Source organism: Carcharodon carcharias, chromosome 1 (assembly GCF_017639515.1).
Source record: "Carcharodon carcharias isolate sCarCar2 chromosome 1, sCarCar2.pri, whole genome shotgun sequence".
Taxonomy (NCBI): domain Eukaryota; kingdom Metazoa; phylum Chordata; class Chondrichthyes; order Lamniformes; family Lamnidae; genus Carcharodon; species Carcharodon carcharias.
Genome location: NC_054467.1, coordinates 190,195,217 through 190,215,397, shown reverse-complemented (window position 1 = coordinate 190,215,397; position 20,181 = coordinate 190,195,217). Strand labels below are relative to the sequence as shown.

The window sequence follows — 20,181 nt, the reverse complement described above, 5'->3', positions numbered from 1 at the left end:
TCTATACTCTGCCCTACAGTGTAATTACAATTAAGTGGTGTAAACACCAATCCCACAAGTGACTTCTTGCCTTTATCATTCCTCATCTCAACCCAAACCGCTTGTACATCCTGGTTTCCTGAACATAAGTCATACCTCTCTAATGTGTTAATACCATCATTAATTAACAGAGCCACCTCTCCACCTTTACCTAAGTTCCTGAATGTCACATATCCTTCAGTATTCCGCATGGTCCTTCTTCAGAGCTTCTTATTAATAACCTCACAGTTAACTAGAAATAAGGCGAACTAAAGAGTTAATTTATTTTGCACACACTCATGTAGTAGGGGGTGTTGCTACATAGCCCCTGGTACATTGATACATGTAAAGAGGGATAAGGGAAAGAAAGAGGTACAGGGAAAAGAGCATAAAGAAGATAAGAATTATTGTTTCACGTGAGTTCAGAGTCAAAGTCCAATGATGTATTCCTTCAGAGAGGTTAGCAGGCTGAAGCTGATGCTGGATAAACCACTTTTCCAGTATCAATGACTTTCATGATGGGAGAGGCCTGTAGAGATGAATTAGTCTTTTAGGCACTGGTACAGAAGTTCAGAAGATCCAGTAGTAAACAGTGTAGGTGGGGAGCCAGGTATTCAAAAACTTGGACAGAGCCCTTTTTCTGTTGCTGTCGGCTAGATGGAAAATGGCAGTCCACCTTTTTTCAGCTCCACAAGGCAACATTACAGGTTCCAGCAGCTTGGAGGGAGTGTCATGTGACATGACTCCCACTTCTCCACCTTGGTTTGGATAAAGGATGTATATTCCTGGTTTGGATTATTGAGATGGTTAATGTTTACTGACGAACATACAAAATAGGAGCAGACATAGGCCATTCGGCCCCTCAAGCCTGCTCTGCAATTCCATAAGATCATGGTTGATCTATTTGTATTGCAAATTCCACATTCCCATCTACCCCCAATGACTTTTGATCCCTTGCCTGTTAAGGATCTATCTTTCTCTGCCTTAAAAATATTAAATGACCATGCCTACACCACCTTCTGAGGGTGAAAATTCCAAAGTCGCACAACCCTCGGAAAGAAGAATTTTTTCTTCATCTCTGCCCTTTAAAGGCACAATTTTAAAACAGTGCCCCCTAGTTCTGGATTCACCCACATCCTTTCCATGTCCACCTTGTCAATACCGCCCAGGATCTTGTATACTTCCATCAAGTCACCCCTCACTCTTCTATACTCCAGTGGAAACAAGCCCAGTCTGTCCAACCTTTCCTCATAAGACAGCCTGCTCACTCCAGGTATCAATCTAGTAAACCTCTGAATTGCCTCCAATGCATTTACATCCTTCCTTAAATAAGGCAACCAAAACTGCACACAGTATTCAAGATGTGTCGTCATCAATGCCCTGTATAACTGAAGCATGACATCCTTACTTTTATGTTCAGTTCCTCTTGTAATAAAGGATGATATTCCATTAGCCTTCTTCATTACTTTCTGTACCTGCATACTTACATACATATATACATGTCCTGAAGAACAGAAATTACCCAAACTAACTCACCTTGTTCTCTTTGCCTGCGTAAGATATTGTGATATCAATTTGCCAATTAGCATACATTACAGAAGGTCCCATCTGTTCTTAAAAATTCAATTGATAATTGATACATTTGTATCTAGAAAATGTAGAAGTTTGTGAGGAAAGATCAGGACAGTGGGACTATTTTGATAGAACTTTTGAAGAACTGGCACAGGCACAATGGCCGATTGGCCTCCTTCTTGTGCTATAAAATTCATGGTTCCTCATACTAACTTTTTGTGACTCCTGCACAAGAGCTCCTAGATCCCTCTGCAGCTCAGAATTCTGCAGCCATTTTTCGTTTAAGAAATACTCTGCTGTTTTATTCTTCCTGCCAAAGTGAACAACTTCACATTTTCCCCATACATTATCCTCCATATGCCAGATTTTTTCCCACTCCCTCAACCTATCTATATCCATCTGCAACTCCTTATGGCTTCTTCACAACATACTTTCCTACCTATCTTTGTGCCATCTACAAATTTAGCTACCGTGTCTTCACTTTCCTCATCTAAGTCATTGATATAAATTGTAAAAAGTTGAGGCCCTGCAGGACTCCACTTGTCACATCCTGCCAATCAAAAGAAGACCCATTTATTCTTACTCTCTGTTTTCTGCCAGCCAGCCAATCTTCTATCCATGCTAATATGTTATTCTTTACACCATGAGCTTTTACTTTCCACAATAACCTTTGATGTGGCACCTTATCAAATGCCTTCTGAAAATCCAAGTACATCACATCTATAGGTTTCCCTTTACCATAGCGCATGTTGCTCCTTCAATGAACTTCAAAGAACCAATTTAAGATTGTCAGCCAAGCTCGCAGTGTAGCACATTTGTGTATACTGGTAGCTACATATATTAATGCACAGGGCCCTGGTCTTTTCAGACTGAAAGAACATGTACGTACATTGCGCCTGTTTCAGCTGAACCAAATAAGTGACAGCCATTCTCTGGCTCATTCCTCAGGGCAATGCCTTGACCAATCAGGGTCAAGCTGTATAATTTAAATTTTAAACTATGCTTGGCAATTAACTGTCAGTCACTATCAGTAGTGCATTCTCCATGTCAATGCTGCTTGTCAACCAATCAGCACTCTCTTCACATACAATATAAATTTTTGTCTTCCCCTTATATTGGTATTCTTGTGAGTGTCCTAATGAGTGCAGGATGAAGGCTTAGGCATGTCTCTTTTTCCAGCAATATTAAACGAACTCCAATAAATTGGTGAAACATGATTTCCCTTTCACAAAACCATGCTGACTCTTCCCGATTACCTTGAGTTTCTCTAAGTGCCTACATATAACCTCCTTAATGATTGATTCTAACACCTTACCCACGACAGAAGTCAAGCTAACTGGCCTATAATTTCCTGTTTTCTGCCTCCCTCCCTTCTTGAATAGAGGGTTATAGTTGCTGCTTTTCAATCTGATGGAGCCTTTCCAGAATCTGGCGCATTTTGGAAAATTTATACCAATGCACCTATTACCTCTGTAACCACCTCCTTCAAGACCCAAAGACTTGTCAATCTGCAGCTCCGTCAGTTTGCTCAGTACCACTTCTTTAGTGATTGTAATTTCACCAAGTTCTCCTCTCCTTCCACCTCAGAATCTACAATGAACGGACAGCTTAATTTACCTTCCAAAATATTACCCCAATATTTAAAGACAACAACTTTTTTCCATCACTGGAGAGATGAGCAAAAAATACCGTATGCTTTGAGCTTCATATGATATATGAGAATTTAAAGTGTAAACCTTCCTCTCCCTGCTGCTCATCCATTAATTTTATTGTTACCACTTTCACAAACCAAGAAAACTCTAGATCCAAACTTGTATCACTAACAAGGCTACTCAGACTTAGACTTATAGGAAACAATTTTCATCCATATTTCTGAACAATTTGGGGGAGAATGGGTTTAAGGGAATGAGGAAAAATGTTAACGTTGAAACTTACTGCTGCTGCACTATCCTGACTGGGATTTTTTCTCCTCCACATCCACTGGGACTGTCACTGACTACTTCTTCCATGGAGGTAGTAGTATGTGGTATTGTCACTGGACTACTATTCCAGAGACCCGGGGTAATGCTCTGGGAATCTGGGGTCAAATCCTACCAAGGCAGATGGTGAAATTTGAATTAATTTTTAAAAATCTGGAATTAAAGTCTGATGATGACTATGAAACCATTGCTGATTGTCATAAAGACCCACCTGCTTTATTAACGTCCTTTAGGGAAGGAAATCTTATCAGGTTTGGCCTACATGTGACTCCAGACCTACAGCAATGTGGTTGACTCTTAAATGCCCTCTGAACAAGGGCAATTAGGGATGGGCTATAAATGCTGGCCAGCTAGTGATGCCCACATCCCACGAACAAATTTTTAAAAAAATGAAAATTGTGATGGAGGGTGGGCTAAGGTCCTTGAGATGTCCCTCTGTTTGCACAGCACACCTTTGTTTCCAAGGGCCGCCATGTGACAAGGAGCTGTAGGCTCTGGGAAGTGGCAGCAAAAGCCTTGCTTTTATATCTTGCGATCAATCTTGAGTTTGTACAACAGTGTAAAATGGTTAGCGAGTCAGCAGCCTGTTACACATGTCTCTCTATTTTTATTTCCATTGACTTTAAAATGTAATCAGAGACAAACTGAGAGACATGACAAGGAATCTAATGGACTTTGGGAGAGGAAGCATCAAGTCAAGCAAATTACAAAAGAATTGAAGGGAAAGAAATGTGAAGGAAAATAAAGAAAAATTTGTGGCAAACTGAAGCTAAATAGTAAATAATAATAAAAATAGTAAAGCAATGCCATATGGAAATATTGTTCAGTGCTAGTTGTGGTAAATCAAACTTTTAGACCACTGTTGTGATTTCATGTCAGCATCTTCCATGATTTTTGTGCTTAAACTTAAAAAGTTTACATAAATCAAATAATGACTTACAGCTTAATTTTTACTCAGCTTCTGAGAGCTATCCCAGTGGGTGTTGGCCAGGTGTTTGGCTGTGACAGTCCATGGGCTGGTTGCATTTTCCTTGGTGCATTAGTTATCTCATCTCCAATCATATGTCTGCATGCTGCAATTGGATCCTGTCTCGGTATACTAGCAGGTAAGATTCCATCCTTGTTCATACAGAAGATTCTGGAAACAGTGTCCGTGACATGAAGTGTATTTAGGAGCCTTTTGCCTTTGATAGAAATGTGACAATTCACTTGGTGAATCTAACTAGTATCCCAACAAAGATGTCTTCATAGAGCAACAACAGGGATGGCAATTCTAGTCCTTCAAATCCAGGGCACAGATGGCAGGTGGGCAACTAAAATCACATAGGCTACTCTGCAGATACCAGGGGGAGATTTTAACCTGCTCTACTGAGCAGGAGACAATAACACCAGCCCAAAGCTGGTGGTATCCTCTTTTGCATATAAATGTCAGTCCCATTGACATCATTGAGACCTGACTGCAATTTAAACTCAGCAGCATAAATGAGCTGCACTGTCTTTCCTGCTAGGTAATGACTGTGGGCAGGAGGAATGGGGTCAAAAGAGGCCCAAACAGGTAATAATTTTTAAAACTTTTTTTTTAATTGGCCTTATGGGTCCAGGAGAAGCGGGAGTGAAACCTTAACCTCACCCCCTCCAAGCCAGATAGCAGCACTGTAGCGATCTTACATTCCTTCTGCATTTTGTATGTTATTTTGTTATAACTATAGGGGTTGCCATTCAACTGGGTCTAGGACACTATAGAATTCAAAATTTAGTTCAATTTACTGTAATCAAACTGAATATCAGGTGGGGTCTATATTGGACGTCAGATGCTCTATCTCCTATTTTGCCTACCCACCCAAGTTGAATTTCTATGCCAAAGACTCTCAATATGACTCTTGGTTCAAAACTCTTTAATTGATCTCCCCATGATGGCCGTGATTTAATGCAGCCTGCCAGAATGTGCTAGGTAGTGGACAGACAAGCATAATCACAGGGGAGGCTGCGTGTCCCATCCTTGCCAGCAGCAAAACTGACTTCCATTAATTCAACAGCAAAAATAGGCCAATGCAGGGAACATGCCCGCTGGCTACTTATGCTCATTATTGAGCCACTTAAAGGTCATTGTCCCTGAGTTCATCAAGATTTATTGGTGGCTCAGGAATTATCCTGGACTTGCATTGGTTTCCCATGCCTCTTGAAGGCTGCTTAGCAAACCCTGTCTAGTTTGCTAGTGGCTTCCTGGGGGAGTCCCTTTTTCAAAGGCTCTTAGAGCCCAGTCGAAAGACCCAGCATTGGAAAATGGCGGTGCCCACTGAGAGCCATCCCCCTGCCCTTGTAACTGACTTGCCCCTTGCCAGTGACCCCCTCCCCGCAACTCCAACACTGCCTCACTCACTGATCTCCAGGGATCCCACAATGATCTCTGGATAAGGCCTCACTGTATTACTGGCAGAAGCCACATGGTGCCAGTAATACAGTAGTACAGTAATCCATCTTCAGTGTCCTAAATCCAGGAGATGGCCCAACTCTGATCTGTTAATTTGGTTGGGCCTCCCCCACCAAAGTGAATAAGGTTTCCCAGCAGTTCTCTAACTGTTGGCCGGATGCCGTGCCTGGGGCATTAAATCCAACCCTATACCTATAGTCATTCTTTGCACTTTTCCTTCAATCTCTCCTTTTCCGCTGCTTTAGATTCCCAGGCCTTAAAAGTGGGTGCATTGCAGGCCAAACTGCAAGTTCAAGTCTGCAGGTTTAAGGTACCGTGTCAAGACTGCACTACATTGCTCATTTCTCAATCCTTCTTGTTTTATGCTTTTGGAGTGCTGTCCTCAACCGTTTGGGAACTCTGCTTTTCTCTAATTCCAGCCTCTTCTGCATCCCCAATTCAGTTTTTCCACCATTGACAGCTGTGTCTTTAGCTTTTTAGGCCTTTAACTCTGAAATTCCCTCCCTAAGCCACCCTAGTTAAAGGATGCGACAGATTTGGGACAGTTTAGCATGACTATCAGGATACTGATTCCTAAATGTAATCTTGGCAGAACAGATATTTAAAAGTTTTCTGATGTGATTCCTTCTGGATATAATTCTGAAAAATAGGTGGATGTTCAAAACCTTTGTTTCTTCTGAGAAAATCCAGAAGAAATGGCCCTGATATTTATGAGAAGACAAGGAGGATGTGGGAGAATTCCCAGGGGCATGGAGGCACTTCCAAATTTATTGACAGGACCTTATTATGATTGATAGACAGGCTGGAAAGCCAGTGATAGAAGGCCTTTGATAGGGACTGTTGGGAATGGTCCTTGGGCAAGTAGGAAAGTTTGCAGGGTTCAAATTGGTGGTTGGAGCATGGTAGTCGGGAGTGACAGAGACATCGGTGGCATCAGTGTGAAAAGTGTTGGTGCATAGCAATCAATTGGGAGGGAAACATAGAAAGTTTCTGGTGTGATGATCAGAGCCTAGAAACCAGAGGGAAGGAAAGGTTGGGATGGTCATGGAGAGGGGCTGATAGCTGCATTTGACAGGAAAGGGAAAATCAGGAGATGGTGAATGAAATGGAGCTCAACAATCAGGAAGGAAAGAGGGGCAGGTCAGAGCTTCATGGGGTCAGAACCAGCAATCTGGAGGAAGAGTGCCAAAGATCAGAGGTTGGAAGGTGGGGATCAGCAGATCCTGGGTTTGAGGGGGGCTTAGGCTAATTGTGGCAGCGACAAGAAACTGCAGTTGGCAGAAGATTTGTTTGAGGGGCCATGGAGACACTGCTGCCATTCCTGGCTCACAAGCATTGCTCTGAAAACCATCAGCTGGAGCAACAGTCCTTGTGTCCAAGTGCACTGCAGGAACCTAATTTAAATATTATAATGAAATATGCTGTCTCTCCAAGATGAAACCTTCATATGGCAATGGACGTTTATGTGCTGGGTCAGGATCACACTTAATCCTCCCACCTCAAGCCAATATGCTCCCAACCACTGTCAGGGGGTGGGGGATATGGATGGGCTGAAGTTAATATTGACCCCCAAAGCTTACATGCATGTTAGAGCATTGATCCATACATGAGAATATAAATTTATACCAGTTCAGAATAGACAAACTTTTTTTGGCACTGCTTCACCTACTGATACATTTGGCGGAATCATCCATATCCGCTGGTGTCAGGCATGTTCAGTGGCGTGAATAGACAAAATGTCAAGAAGGCCAAAAATCGGTTACCATTTACCAGAAACTGAACTGGACTAGCCATATAAATACTGTGGCTACAAGAGAAGCTCAGAGAATAGGAATCCTGCAACAAGTAACTCACCCCCTGACTCCCCAAAGCCTGTACACCATCTACAAGGCACAAGTCAGGATTGTGATAGAATACTCCCCACTTGCCTGGATGAATGCAGCTCCCACAACACTCAAGAAGCTTGACACATTCCAGAACAAAGCAGCCCACTTGATTGGCAACACACCCACAAACATTCACTCCCTCCACCACCGATGCACAGTAGCAGCAGTGTGCACCATCTACAAGATGCACAGCAGGAATTCACCAAGGCTCCTTAGACAGCACCTTCCAAATCCATGGCCACTACCATCTAGAAGGAAAGGGCAGCAGATAGTTGGGAACACCACCACCGGGAAGTTTCCCTCCAAATTACTCACCATCCTGACTTGGAAATATATCGCTGTTCCTTCACAGTCGTTAGGTCAAAATCCTGGAACTATCATCCTAACAGCACTATGGATGTACCTACACCACATGGACTGCAGCAGCCCAAGAAGGCAGCTCACCACCACCTTCTCAAGGGCAACTAGGGATGGGCAATAAATGCTGGTCCAGCCAGCGAAGCCCACACCCCGTGAATGAATTTAAAAAAAGAAACCAGGTTGCGATCATCCGCTCAGCCCATTGATGGGGTGGCTGCATTTCACGCCATCAGACGTCAGGACCCTCATTGTAATAAATGAGCATATCATTATAAGATCAGCCACACCAGACTCATCACCGTCCCCGCCCCCCCAGCTGGACAACTTGTTTCTACACAGCATACAAAAGGCATGCACTTGGTGGGCTGCGCTCACAAGAGACGCCTGTTGGACTTCAAGGTTCAGGCGCGTGAGGGAGGGCGGAGCAGTAATGGCTGCCTTGCGGTTGAAGGTAGTGCAAAGGCATGTGCGGGGTTAGGACAGGGTAAGCGATGGAAGCCACCACTCATTAGGGACACCTATGAAGTGACCATTCCTCTGTAGCCGACACAGTTCAGGCACAGCCATATTGATATGATTGAAGTCCAGCCTCTAGCTTCTCTGCCCACTCAAGCAATGTAGAGGCATCAAAGTGCCACCAAATGCTCCAGAGCTTTTCACCCCTCGAGCACAGACTGCAAATTAATGAGCATTTTAATGGACTGCAGAACAGTTGGACGACTGGGCATGTTGTATAATCTCCTCGCTAAAGCTGGCCTTGGAGCAGTCACTGATTGAGGCGCTCACAGCCCATTGCAATGTCATCATCCTGGTTTGAACCATCCCATGGTTCAAGCTAACAGTGCAGCCCTGCAGCGTGGGTTAGGAGAATGCCTATGCCTGAGCTGAGAGCACAGCATGGAGTCCAATGGGTAAAGCTGCCACCAGTTGGTTAGGTGGAGTGGTGTGGAGGAAGTAGGGTTTTGGCCAACAATGCACTGGCCATCCAAGTGGTGGCGAGCACTCTCCCGGATGCTTTAAAGGGCATTTACATTTCATCAAGAGAGGTTCTTAGAGACGCATGGGTTAGCATGGTTGAACTACCTTTCATTCTGCAGGAGTGGTACATCAGGATCATGGAGCCTGGGGAACTAATTGTATGTCTTGTGGCATACAGAGAATGAAGACAATGGAGAAGAGAGCGAACCGAGGTGCTTGACTGTGCAGAGGGAGGAATAACACCCCCAGGAAGAAGGGATAGCTGGGGTTCCCATGCACGCTGCCAAAGAGCCACAGCGAGCCATCGCTGGTTGGCCCCTAGCTAGACCCAGTGTCTATAGATGCTGTCTTTCATTCCTGCGGGTGACCAAGAACCAGTGGCGCCGAAAACTGCGCATGTCTAGGGAACTGGTCGGTCACATCTGCCAGCTACTGCAGGATTTGGTACCACAGGGACATGGAGGGCATCCACTAAGTGGCCGTGAAAGTGACCATGGCATTCAATTTCTAGGCCAGTGGCACCTTTCAGGGCTTCATAGTTGACCTCTGTGGGATATCACAAGCCTCCACCCACAAATGCATATATGAGGAGACAGATGCCATCTTCGCGAGGGCACACAACTTTGTGCGGGACCAGGAGATCCAGGATGCAAGAGCGATTGGATTTGCCCCGATCTCAGGTTTCCCACATGTGCTGGGTGCCATCAACTGCACTCACGTGTCACTCAGATCTCTGGGATTCCATTCGCTGAATGTGCACCACTAATGCATCCTGTCGGTCTGCCGATTTCCAGGGAACGTCCATGACTCCTACATTCTCAGTCGGTCACAGATCCCTGACATCTTCAAGGGTTCACAGAAGCTGCAGGGATGGCTCCTATGGGACAAGAGCTACCTCCAGAGGCCATGGCTGATGACACCCGTGCGGTGGCCTCAGACTGCAGCAGAGTGAAGGTATAATGAGGCTCATGCTGCAGCTCACAACTTGGTGGATCAAACCATTGGAATACTGAAAATGAGATTCTGGTGCCTGGACCAGTCTGGTGGAGCCTTGCAATATAGTCCACTGAGGGTGTCGCTCATCATTGTCATCTGCTGTGCCCTTTACAACCTGACACTGCAACCAGGAGAGGAGCTGGCTGAGGAGGAGCTGGAGGTCTCCTCCGCTGATGAGGTTGAGCAGGTCCTCGAAGGCGATGATGACAATGATGAGACCCTTGCACTGGCCAGATGGGGCAGGCATGCTCGGGAAGCCCTCATAGCTGCTAGATTTTTGGAGGATGATGACAACATGCAGTGTGGAGAGTCCATAGATCCTCACATTGCATCTATAAACACTTGACTCCTGTCTGCCTTATGGCAGTGCACATACCCTCTGTGATAATGCTCCTATCATGGAGATGCAGCGGAGTCCATAATAGTCGCTCGATTGCAAGAGGATGATGACGGCATGCAGTGAGGACACTCCATGAGGATCTTCACATAGCCTCTGAGAATGCCTGACTCCTGCCTGGCCGAGGGCAGCTCGCTTCCGCTCTGTGATCAAGGTCATATCATAGAGATGCAGCCATGAAACTTTTAAAGCACCTGATCATTTTTCTGCCTTCAGCACTTGACCCCTTCAGGAGCACAGCGTCACTGGTCACTGAGAGCATTCATAGAGAATGACGGAACTCTATAACACCCACCCACGACATTCTGCCAGCAATGACTTGCACCATCGAGGTGCAGGCATCAGTGATGTGTCCAGGGAGTGTGAGGCCGGAACATCACTTTGGCCTGAAGGCTGCACAAAGCACAGGGCCTGGACTGAGACATCAGCCTTTATCTTGTGCAGAAAGGTTTCACATCCGAGTGATATGAGCACTGCTCATCAGAACAAGGAGCCATAGACAGGTAGGCATTCTTGGGAGTTTATTGACAAGAGAGAACAGTATGTACACCCGTGCCCAGCCTGTGCACCTACATTTTCTTAACTTTCCTAACCCTGCTGCTACGTCTTGGTGCTCCATGGACATCCACAGCGGAGGTGATGGCAGCTTGCTGACAGTGACACCCTGTCTGTGATAACCTTTGTGGGCATCGTCTGGAGGGCTGAAACCTACAGGGCCCAGGCCTGCATTTATGGATCTGCTGTGTGGTAGTGACACCCTCCTCGAGCTGTGGAGTTGGAGCCGCTGAGGTCACAGGAAGAGGGCTTTCAGATGGGCCAGACACTCCCGGAGTCACTTGGGCGGATGGCCCCGGGGTATGCACCTGCTGATCCTCCTCCTTATTGGTGCCCGAGGGCCATTGGCTGACCCCTTGAGGAGAAGGGGTAGCTGGAATGAGATCAAGCTTCCTGCATCTCTCTTGCATACACATTTTTGGAGGCCAAAATGGCATCAGCAATGAAGTTGAGCCCACGCAGCAGTGCAGGAATGATGTCCTGGCCCAAGGTCTCCATGGCAGCCACCATCCTACCAGTGTTAACCTTGGTGCATTGGCATGCTGGCACTATCACCTCAGCCTGAAGGTGGACGGACTCCTCCATTGTGCCTTGCAATCTGAGGAGTGCAGTGGACATCCCTTCCAGGTGTTCCTGAGCTTGCCTTTGCAGCTCCAGCAACTGTGACATGACCAAATCCAGAGGCTCCTCATCTGACTTGGACTCAGCAACGTTCTGGCTCCCAGCAGTCCGTTGAATACTGGGGACCTGGGAAGTTCCTGTCGCCACCTGCTGTGGATCAGACAGTGCGATGTGCTCACCAGATTGTGATCCCGGGGCTACTGTAAAGCTCGGTCTCACCGAGCTGTTGTCTCTGCGCTGGTGGAGGGTGTGGGTGAGTGCTGTGATAGGACTTCAAGGAGGGTGCCTTTAGATTCTTCTTCAGAGGTTTCTTCGGGTCTTCAATGGACGCCCTGGGTCGTGGACTCTGTTGGCTGTTTGGCAGAGGTGCCTGCAAAAGCAAGGGGAGATAATTAGTCTGTGCCAGTGGCCTGTGAAACAGGACACATCATTCACAGCATGGTTGTCTGATGGGTGTTGCACTCCTGGATCCTCACTTGATATAGCACCGCGGACCTCACTGTCAGCACAGGACCGGTCTAGATTCTTGCCAGCCAGCTGGATGGCATTCTTCTGCTGGGAAGTGACATTTCCCTTTTGTTGCAAGCCAGCTTGTCCTGCATGAATAGAGATGGAGAGTGTGTAAGCAAGATGCCTGCCAGGCCATGTTTGGATGGTGAGTTATCCCATGGACAGGATGAGGAAAATGAAAGTGTGTGTGAGAGAGTGAATGGTGATGTCCCTTGAACTGGCAGTGAGTGAGGGCCCTGTGGATGTGTGATGGGTTTGTGAGTTGAGAGGGATGAAAAGAGTGACTTACCCTGGCAGAACGGAGGAGATCATTCATCCTTTTGCGGCACCGGGTGGCTGTCCTCTTTTGCAGGACATTTACACAGACCACCATTGCTACTGCCTCCCAAGCCAGAATAGTGAGGCTGCTGCCCATCCTGCGGCCAGAGTTGAGGTAGAGGACATAATGGCGAACCTCCACTGCGTCCAAAAGGCCCTTAAGGAATACGTCATTGAATCTGGGGGCTGTAGTCTTTTTGTCTTTCAGGGCCATGTCTTCTTTAAAACAGCCGTGAGCTGGAAGCACTGAGAAGTGAGCATGCAGCTGCATTTAAATATGGCGCCTGGCGTGATGAAGTGGTGAGATGATGGCGTGGTGGGTGAATGAGAACCTGCCTACCAGAGAAATGGCATGCTTCCTGGGAATGCATAATTAATGCAGCAGATTTGGGGGAATACAATGTAAAATGCTGCCATTGCGGCCGGTGGGTAAAATGTCATTTTACCCGCCTGCTACCGCACTTAGCGCAAATCTGGGACGATTCCGCCTGTTGTCTAAAGTAACAAATTTAAAATGATTCTCATAAACCTGGTGGAAGAGCAGGTTATACAACTGGCTAAAGAGTACTTCCTTAAATCTTAGAGTAACAAAGGAGACTTCTGGCAACCATGGCTGACAAGGGAAGTCAGAGACAGCATAAAAGCTAAAGAGAAAGCATACAATGTGGGGAAGAGCAGTGGGAAACCAGGGGATTGGGAAGCCTACAAAGACCAACAGAGGACAACTAAAAAAGAAATAAGGAGGGAGAAGATTAAATATGAGGGTAAACCAGCCAGTAATATAAAAAAAATTGCAAGAGTTTTTTTTAGATATATAAAGGGTAAGAGAGAGGCAAAAGTGGACATTGGGTCGCTGGAAAATGACGCTGGAGAAGTAGTAGTGGGGAACAAAGAAATGGCGGAGGAACTGAATAGGTACTTTGTGTCAGTCTTCACGGTGGAAGACATGAGTAACATCCCCAAAGTTCAAGAGAGTCAGGGGGGGCAGAGGTGAGTATGGTGGCCATTACCAAGGAGAAGGTGCTAGGAAAACTGAAAGGTCTGAAGGTGGATAGATCACCTGGACCAGATGGGTAACACCCCAGAGTTCTGAAGGAGATAGCTGAAGAGATAGTGGAGGCGTTAATGGTGATCTTTCAGGAATCACTGGAGTCAGGGAGGGTCCCAGAGGACTGGAAATCGCTGATGTAACCCCCCTGTTTAAGAAGGGAGTGAGGCAAAAGACGGAAATTACAGGCCGATTAGCCTGTCCTCGGTCTTGGTAAAATCTTAGAGTCCATTTTTTAGGATGAGATTTCAGAATACTTGGAAGTGCATGGTAAAATAGGGCAAAGTCAGCATGGTTTCATCAAGGGGAGGTCATGCTTGACAAATCTGTTAGAATTCTTTGAGGAGGTAATGAGTAGGTTAGGCAAAGGAGAGCCAATGGATATTATTTACTTGGACTTCCAGAAGGCCTTTGACAAGGTGCCGCACAGGAGGCTGCTCAGTAAGATAAGAGCCCATGGTGTTAGAGGCAAGGTACTAGCGTGGATAGAAGATTGGCTGTCTGGCAGGAGGCAGAGAGTGGGGATAAGGGGGTCCTTCTCAGGATGGCAGTCGGTGACTAGTGAAGTTCCGCAGGGGTCGGTGTTGGGACCACAACTTTTCACTTTATACATTAATGATCTAAATGAAGGAACTGAGGGCATCCTGGCTAAGTTTGCAGAAGATACAAAGAAAGGTGGAGGGACAGGTAGTATTGAGGAGGCGGGGACGCTGCAGAAGGATTTGGACAGGTTAGGAGAATGGGCAAGTAAGTAGCAGATGGAATACAATGTGGGGAAGTGTGAGGTCATGCACTTTGGTAGGAAGAATAGAGGCATAGACTATTTTCTAAATGGGGAGAGAATTCAGAAATCTGGAGTGCAAAGGGACTTGGAGTCCTAGTCCAGGATTCTCTTAAGGTTAACTTGCAGGTTGATTCTGTTGTTAGGAAGGCAAACACAATGTTGGCATTTATTTCTAGAGGACTAGAATATAAAAGCAGCGAAGTGCTGCTGAGGCTTTATAAGGCTCTGATCAGACCACATTTAGAATATTGTGAGCAATTTTGGGCCCCATATCTCAGGAAGGATGTGCTGGCCCTGGAGAGGGTCCAGAGGAGGTTCACGAGAACGATCCCAGGAATGAAAGGCTTAACATATGAGGAACGTTTGAGGACTCTGGGTCTATACTCGATGGAGTTTAGAAGGATGAGGGGGATCTGATTGAAACTTACAGTATACTGAAAGGCCTGGATAGAGTGGATGTGGGGAAGATGTTTCCATTAGTAGGAGAGACTAGGACCCAAGGGCACAACCTGAGAGTAAAGGGAAGACCTTTTAGAACAGAGATGAGGAGAAATTTCTTTAGCCAGAGAGTGGTGAATCTATGGAATTCATTGCCACAGAAGGCTGTGGAGGCCAGGTCATTGAGTGTATTTAAGACCGAGATAGCTAGGTTCTTCATTGGAATGGGGATCAAAGGTTACGGGGAGAAGGCGGGAGAATGGGGTTGAGAAACTTATCACACATGATTGAATGGCGGAGCAGACTCGATGGGCCGAATGGCCTATTTTCTGCTCCTATGTCTTTATGGTCTTATGGTTGGAATTTAGACTAATAATGTAATGCCATTTGCCTGCGTGTTGTAATATTGCAGCCAAAGTGTATACGTCATTGTGAGAATGCTAAATGCACCAACAGCATGGGATTAGTTTGAGACAGTATGATTTTTATGAAGCAAGCTTTTACAGAGATGTGAATTCCACAGGACGCTGTTAATTTGTTACTTAATTACTTGCAGTTTTTGGATGGATTTCGTTCAATAAAATTTATCTTATTAAAGATACAATTCAGATTTCACTGGGTCAAGCCAAATGGTAACTACAACATAACAATATACTTTGTGACATCCAGTCACACCCAGAGAATTGCCTGCAGTGGATTCTCTTTCGGCTCCCAACCATTACCTTTGATATCCCGCTACGATATATCCTCAGCCCCTCCAATTTCTCATTTACATGTTGCTCCTCACCGATATTATCCAAAAACACATTGGGCAGAATCGTCCCAGATTTGCACCAAGTGTGGTAGTGAGCAGGAAAAGCTATGTTTTACCCTTCGGCCGTGAAGGCGGCAATTTCCGCTATGTCGCCACAAACCCGCCACATTAATTATGCGTTTCTGGGATACACGCCTGCCATGCCATCACCTCGCCACTTCATCACACCAGGCACCACATTTAAAGTACAGCTGCGCTCGGTGCTTCCAGCTGAGGACTGCAGCAAAGAAGACATGGCCCTGAAAGGCAAGAAGACTGCAACCCTTGAGCGCCTTTTGGAGGATCGCTGTGATATCCTCTACCCCCAACCTGGCCACAGGAGGGGCATCAACATGACCACTCTGGCTTGGTAGGCAATGGGGATCGGTGCCAGTGGGGATCAGTGCCAATGCTGCACAAAAGAAATTGGCCATCCAATGCAGATGGAAGATGAATGATCTCATCGGTGCCGTCAGACAACCATCTCATCACTCTAAACTCATACGCTCAAGCCCATCACACATTAACTGGCATCTCATTCACTGCCAGCTCAAAGGACATCACCACTCACTCTCACATACATACCCTCACATGCCCATCTGGACTCATCTCCTTTGGAGACTCAGCCCTCACCATCTTGAGGCCACTTGCAAAGATCAACATGCACCCTCCTTCCGCAATACAACCCACATCCTGCAGCCTCTCCCCTTGCCAGAGGCCAGTTCTCCCCCTTCCCTAGGCTAGCACTAGCCCTGTAGCCATTGAAAAGCCACCCACATAGGGCTGATCTGGTAGATAGAGACCTGGCGTGAGCCCCCCTAAAAATGATGTGGTATTGTTTGTGAAGGCTGGCACTGATGATTGCTAGTGCTGACTGAAGCAAGGTAGGCAAATAAACTTTGAAGTCCCGAGCGAAGTGCAGCCCACCAAGTGCATGCGTTATATATGCTGTTGTGAAACACATCAGCCTGTTTTCCTGCCAACGTGGATGGAGGATCCAGCTGGACGGGGGAGGGGGTGGCTGTATCTGGTGGGCTGGCCTTATAATGATATGCTGATGTATCACAATGAGGTTCCTGACAACAAATGCTGGGGAGTGGAGCCTGCCATGACAAGCTGAGCGGACGATCGCAAACTGGTTTCACAACGTCGTGAAACCGATGTTTGGCCTGCCTGCCATATCGTCCGCTCACACCATCGAACATGCTCGACGCCAGTGGGCACGGAAAATCCTGGCCATCATCTGTTTCCACACTCAGTGACTTTACCCAGCTCTTTATCACCACCATTTTTCTTGACCTCTCCAGTGTTTTGAAACTGTTCCACTGCTTATCTGACATCCATTATACTGAATGAACAGATTTTTCTCCAAACTAATTTTGGGAAGACAAAGCCATTGTCTTTGGTACCCTATGTCTGAGCAAGTGACTGGCATCGGGAAGAGGACAGGCGTTGCTGCAAAAAGCCAACCCCTGTCCTTTCCATTGATTTCCCCCTCCCCTCAGCCCCCATCCCACCCTCAATCACCTGAGCCCAGGGATCCAGCGACAATCCATGGTGAAGTCCCTGGAGCACTACAGGCAACACCCACTGCTCCTGGAGGCAGAGTCAGCAATGGAGAACTCCTGGCCTCTGAGAGGGCAATGGCTCCCAGCAGGCAGGATTTCCGCCGCCAGGGTCCTAAATTTTTTATTGTATTCATTTATGGGATGTGGGCATCACTGGCTAGGCCAACATTAATTGCCCGTGAGAAGGTGGTGGCAAGCTGCCTTCTTGAACTGCTGCAGTCCATGTGGTGTAGGTACACCCACAGTGCTGTTAGGAAGGGAGTTCCAGGGTTTTGAACCAGTGACAGTGAAGGAATGGCGATATATTTCCAAGTCAGGATGGTAGGTGGATTGGAGGGGAAATTCCAGGTGGTGGCATTCCTATGTGTCTGCTGCCCTTGTCCTTCTAGATGGTAGTGGTCGTGGGTTTGGAAGGTGCTGTTTACGGAGCCTTGCTGAGTTCCTGCAGTGGATCTTGTAGATGATAAACAATGCTGCTACAATGTGTCAGTGGAGGGAGTGAATGTTTGTGTATGTGGTGTCAATCAAGTGGGCTGCTTTGACCTGGATGGTGTCAAGCTTTTTGAGTGTTGTTTGAGTAGCACTCATGCAGGCAAGGGGAGAGTATTCCTTCACACTCCTGACCTATGCCTTGACAATTATGGACAGGCTTTGGGGAATTAGTAGGTGAATTACTTGTCGCAGGATTCCTAGCCTCTGACTGGCTCTTGCAGCCACAGTATTTACATGGTTAGTCCAGTTCAGTATCTGGTCAATGGTAACCCCCAGGATGTTGATAGTGGGGGATTCAGCGATAGTAATGCCATTGAATGTAAAGAGGTGATGGTTGGATTCTCCGTTGTTGGAGATGGTCATTGTCTGACACTTGTGTGGCACAAATGTTACTTGCCACATGTCAGCTGAATCCTGGATATTGTCCAGGTCTTGTTGCATTTGGACATGAACTGCTTCAGCATCTGAGGAATCACGAGTGGTGCTGAACATTGTGCAATCATCAGCAAACATCCCCACTTCTGACCTTATGATGGAAGGAAGGTCATTGATGAAGCAGCTGAAGATGGTTGAGCCAAGGACACTACCCTGAGGAACTCCTGCAGTGATGTCCTGGAGCTGACATGATTGACCTCCAGCAACCACAACCATCTTCCTTTGTGCTAGGTATTACTCCAACCAGTGGAGAGTTTTCCCCCTGATTCCCATTGACTCCAGTTTTGCTCGGGAATCACGTGAAATATCAGACTGAGGTCATGAGAGCCATGCTTGCTGTCATGCGGGCTTGGACTGCTGCCAATACAGCTGCATATCTCAGTCCTGAAAGGGACAATCAGACTCACCTGACAGTCAAGCAATGTGTCCTCCAACAAATAACTAAGATTGTGGAGGTGCCAACCTGTAAGAATGGCAGTAGCAGAGTTGATGACGAGCCAACTCCCCTCTTTAAGATGAGGGGCACCGCCAGTGCCCTTATTGTATGTTCTCAGCCAGCTAGCCAGTCTGCTGCCACCTAAGCCAAGGTGGTGCAGATCAAAGCTGGGCCCTCAAGGCCTAAAGATACTCCAGGGCAGCCTGCAAAGCCATCTGGAAGTCAGCAGCCTTTTATCAGCCCTGCTGCAGCCATTGGGAGAGCACTGTATAGGAGCACTAGGACAAGCAAAGACACCTGCAAGATGGATACTAAGGGATTGCTCAAGGGTGAATATCTCATTTTTGTTTGTGTATTTGGATGTGTTGCATAAAGATGTTATGTGAAGTTTTTCCTTAGTGACTTTTATTATTGGATAGATGCCAAGGGAATGCTGTGATGGGATGTCGCAAATGGATGTGATGGCAAGAAATGCTGAGTCCATGTTGGTTTGGGGAAGTTGCCTTAACAGAAGCAGAGTCTCCAGATCTGCTCTCTTGCAGCTCATCCAGCCACACAGGATCAGGGATGTCTCCTTCCTGCCTTCTCCTCCTCTTCTTACTCTTCTTACTCCTGCTTTTTATTTTCCTCCTCCTGGTTAGAATACCCAGCTGTATTTGGAAATCCTAAGGATGTCAATGTGAATCTGGTATGCAGCTACAAGAGGATCCTACAGATGTGTGCAGTTTCCCAGGAGCTGCCATGCTGCCTTTATCCTCCAGCAGTTTCATGTGCCCCTGGTTTTCCACCTCCATCTCTGTGGATGGCTCCTGGGTGACATGCCAAAGACTTGGCTGCTGACACCAGTGCACCACCCCACCATAGAGGGACAAGAGCAGTTCAGTAGGTGCCTTCTAGCTACTAGGGCCACGAGAGAGCAAGCCATTGGCTTGCTCAAAGTGTAGTTCAGGTGCTTTGACCGCTCTGGAGGTTCCTGGCAAAACCGGGCACTTAAAGAGGAGCTGACGCCAGAGGATGTTGACAATAGACCAGTTTCCCCAGAGTCCGAAGACGAGGAGGAAGAAAATGAGGAGGCAGAACACAGATATCCACAGGTGCCTATGATGCATCCTGACATAGAGCTGCATGCCAGTGAAGCCGACGTTGCCCTTATCCAGGCACACTTCAACTGAGGACAGTGCAACCATCATTGCCCTCGTGCCATCCATTCCCATGCCACTCACACTACATATCCACATGCCATCCCCTTTCCATAAACAAAGCTCTTTACCACGCAAAATCATCAACAGGTTATGTTCTCCATCCTGCATTGCGAGCCGACGGTCTGATGCCATTCTCACACTTTAACCTAGCCATCGTCAATGTGGAATTGGAAATAAAAATACACCATGACACTTCGGAGGGAACAACAAGATATGACTCTTTGAAATAAAAGATTATCACCCCTCAACAATATTAGAAGCTTCACCCAAGTCAATCACTTTGTGTCACTAAGACTGATCCAGTGTCCCTCTCAGGGCCGACCTGCACCTCCCCTGCTGACCAAGTCTGGGAGAGCACTAGGCG

At 46.6% G+C, this 20,181-nt stretch overlaps 1 protein-coding gene across 9 annotated transcripts in view; it reads left to right on the top strand.

Moving 5' to 3' along the window:
- The window catches only part of LOC121293709 (urea transporter 2-like), a 139,921-nt gene that overhangs the window by 88,748 nt on the left and 30,992 nt on the right, over window positions 1-20,181 (top strand). For 7 of the 9 annotated variants that reach the window (XM_041217203.1, XM_041217121.1, XM_041217029.1 and 4 more), the window contains one exon: window positions 4,528-4,675. In XM_041217203.1, the coding sequence (XP_041073137.1) occupies window positions 4,528-4,675 (148 nt within the window). Of the gene's footprint in view, window positions 1-4,527; window positions 4,676-6,245; window positions 6,311-20,181 lie in introns of all 9 variants that reach the window. The other 2 variants (XR_005946648.1, XR_005946662.1) reach the window with 1 other exon arrangement.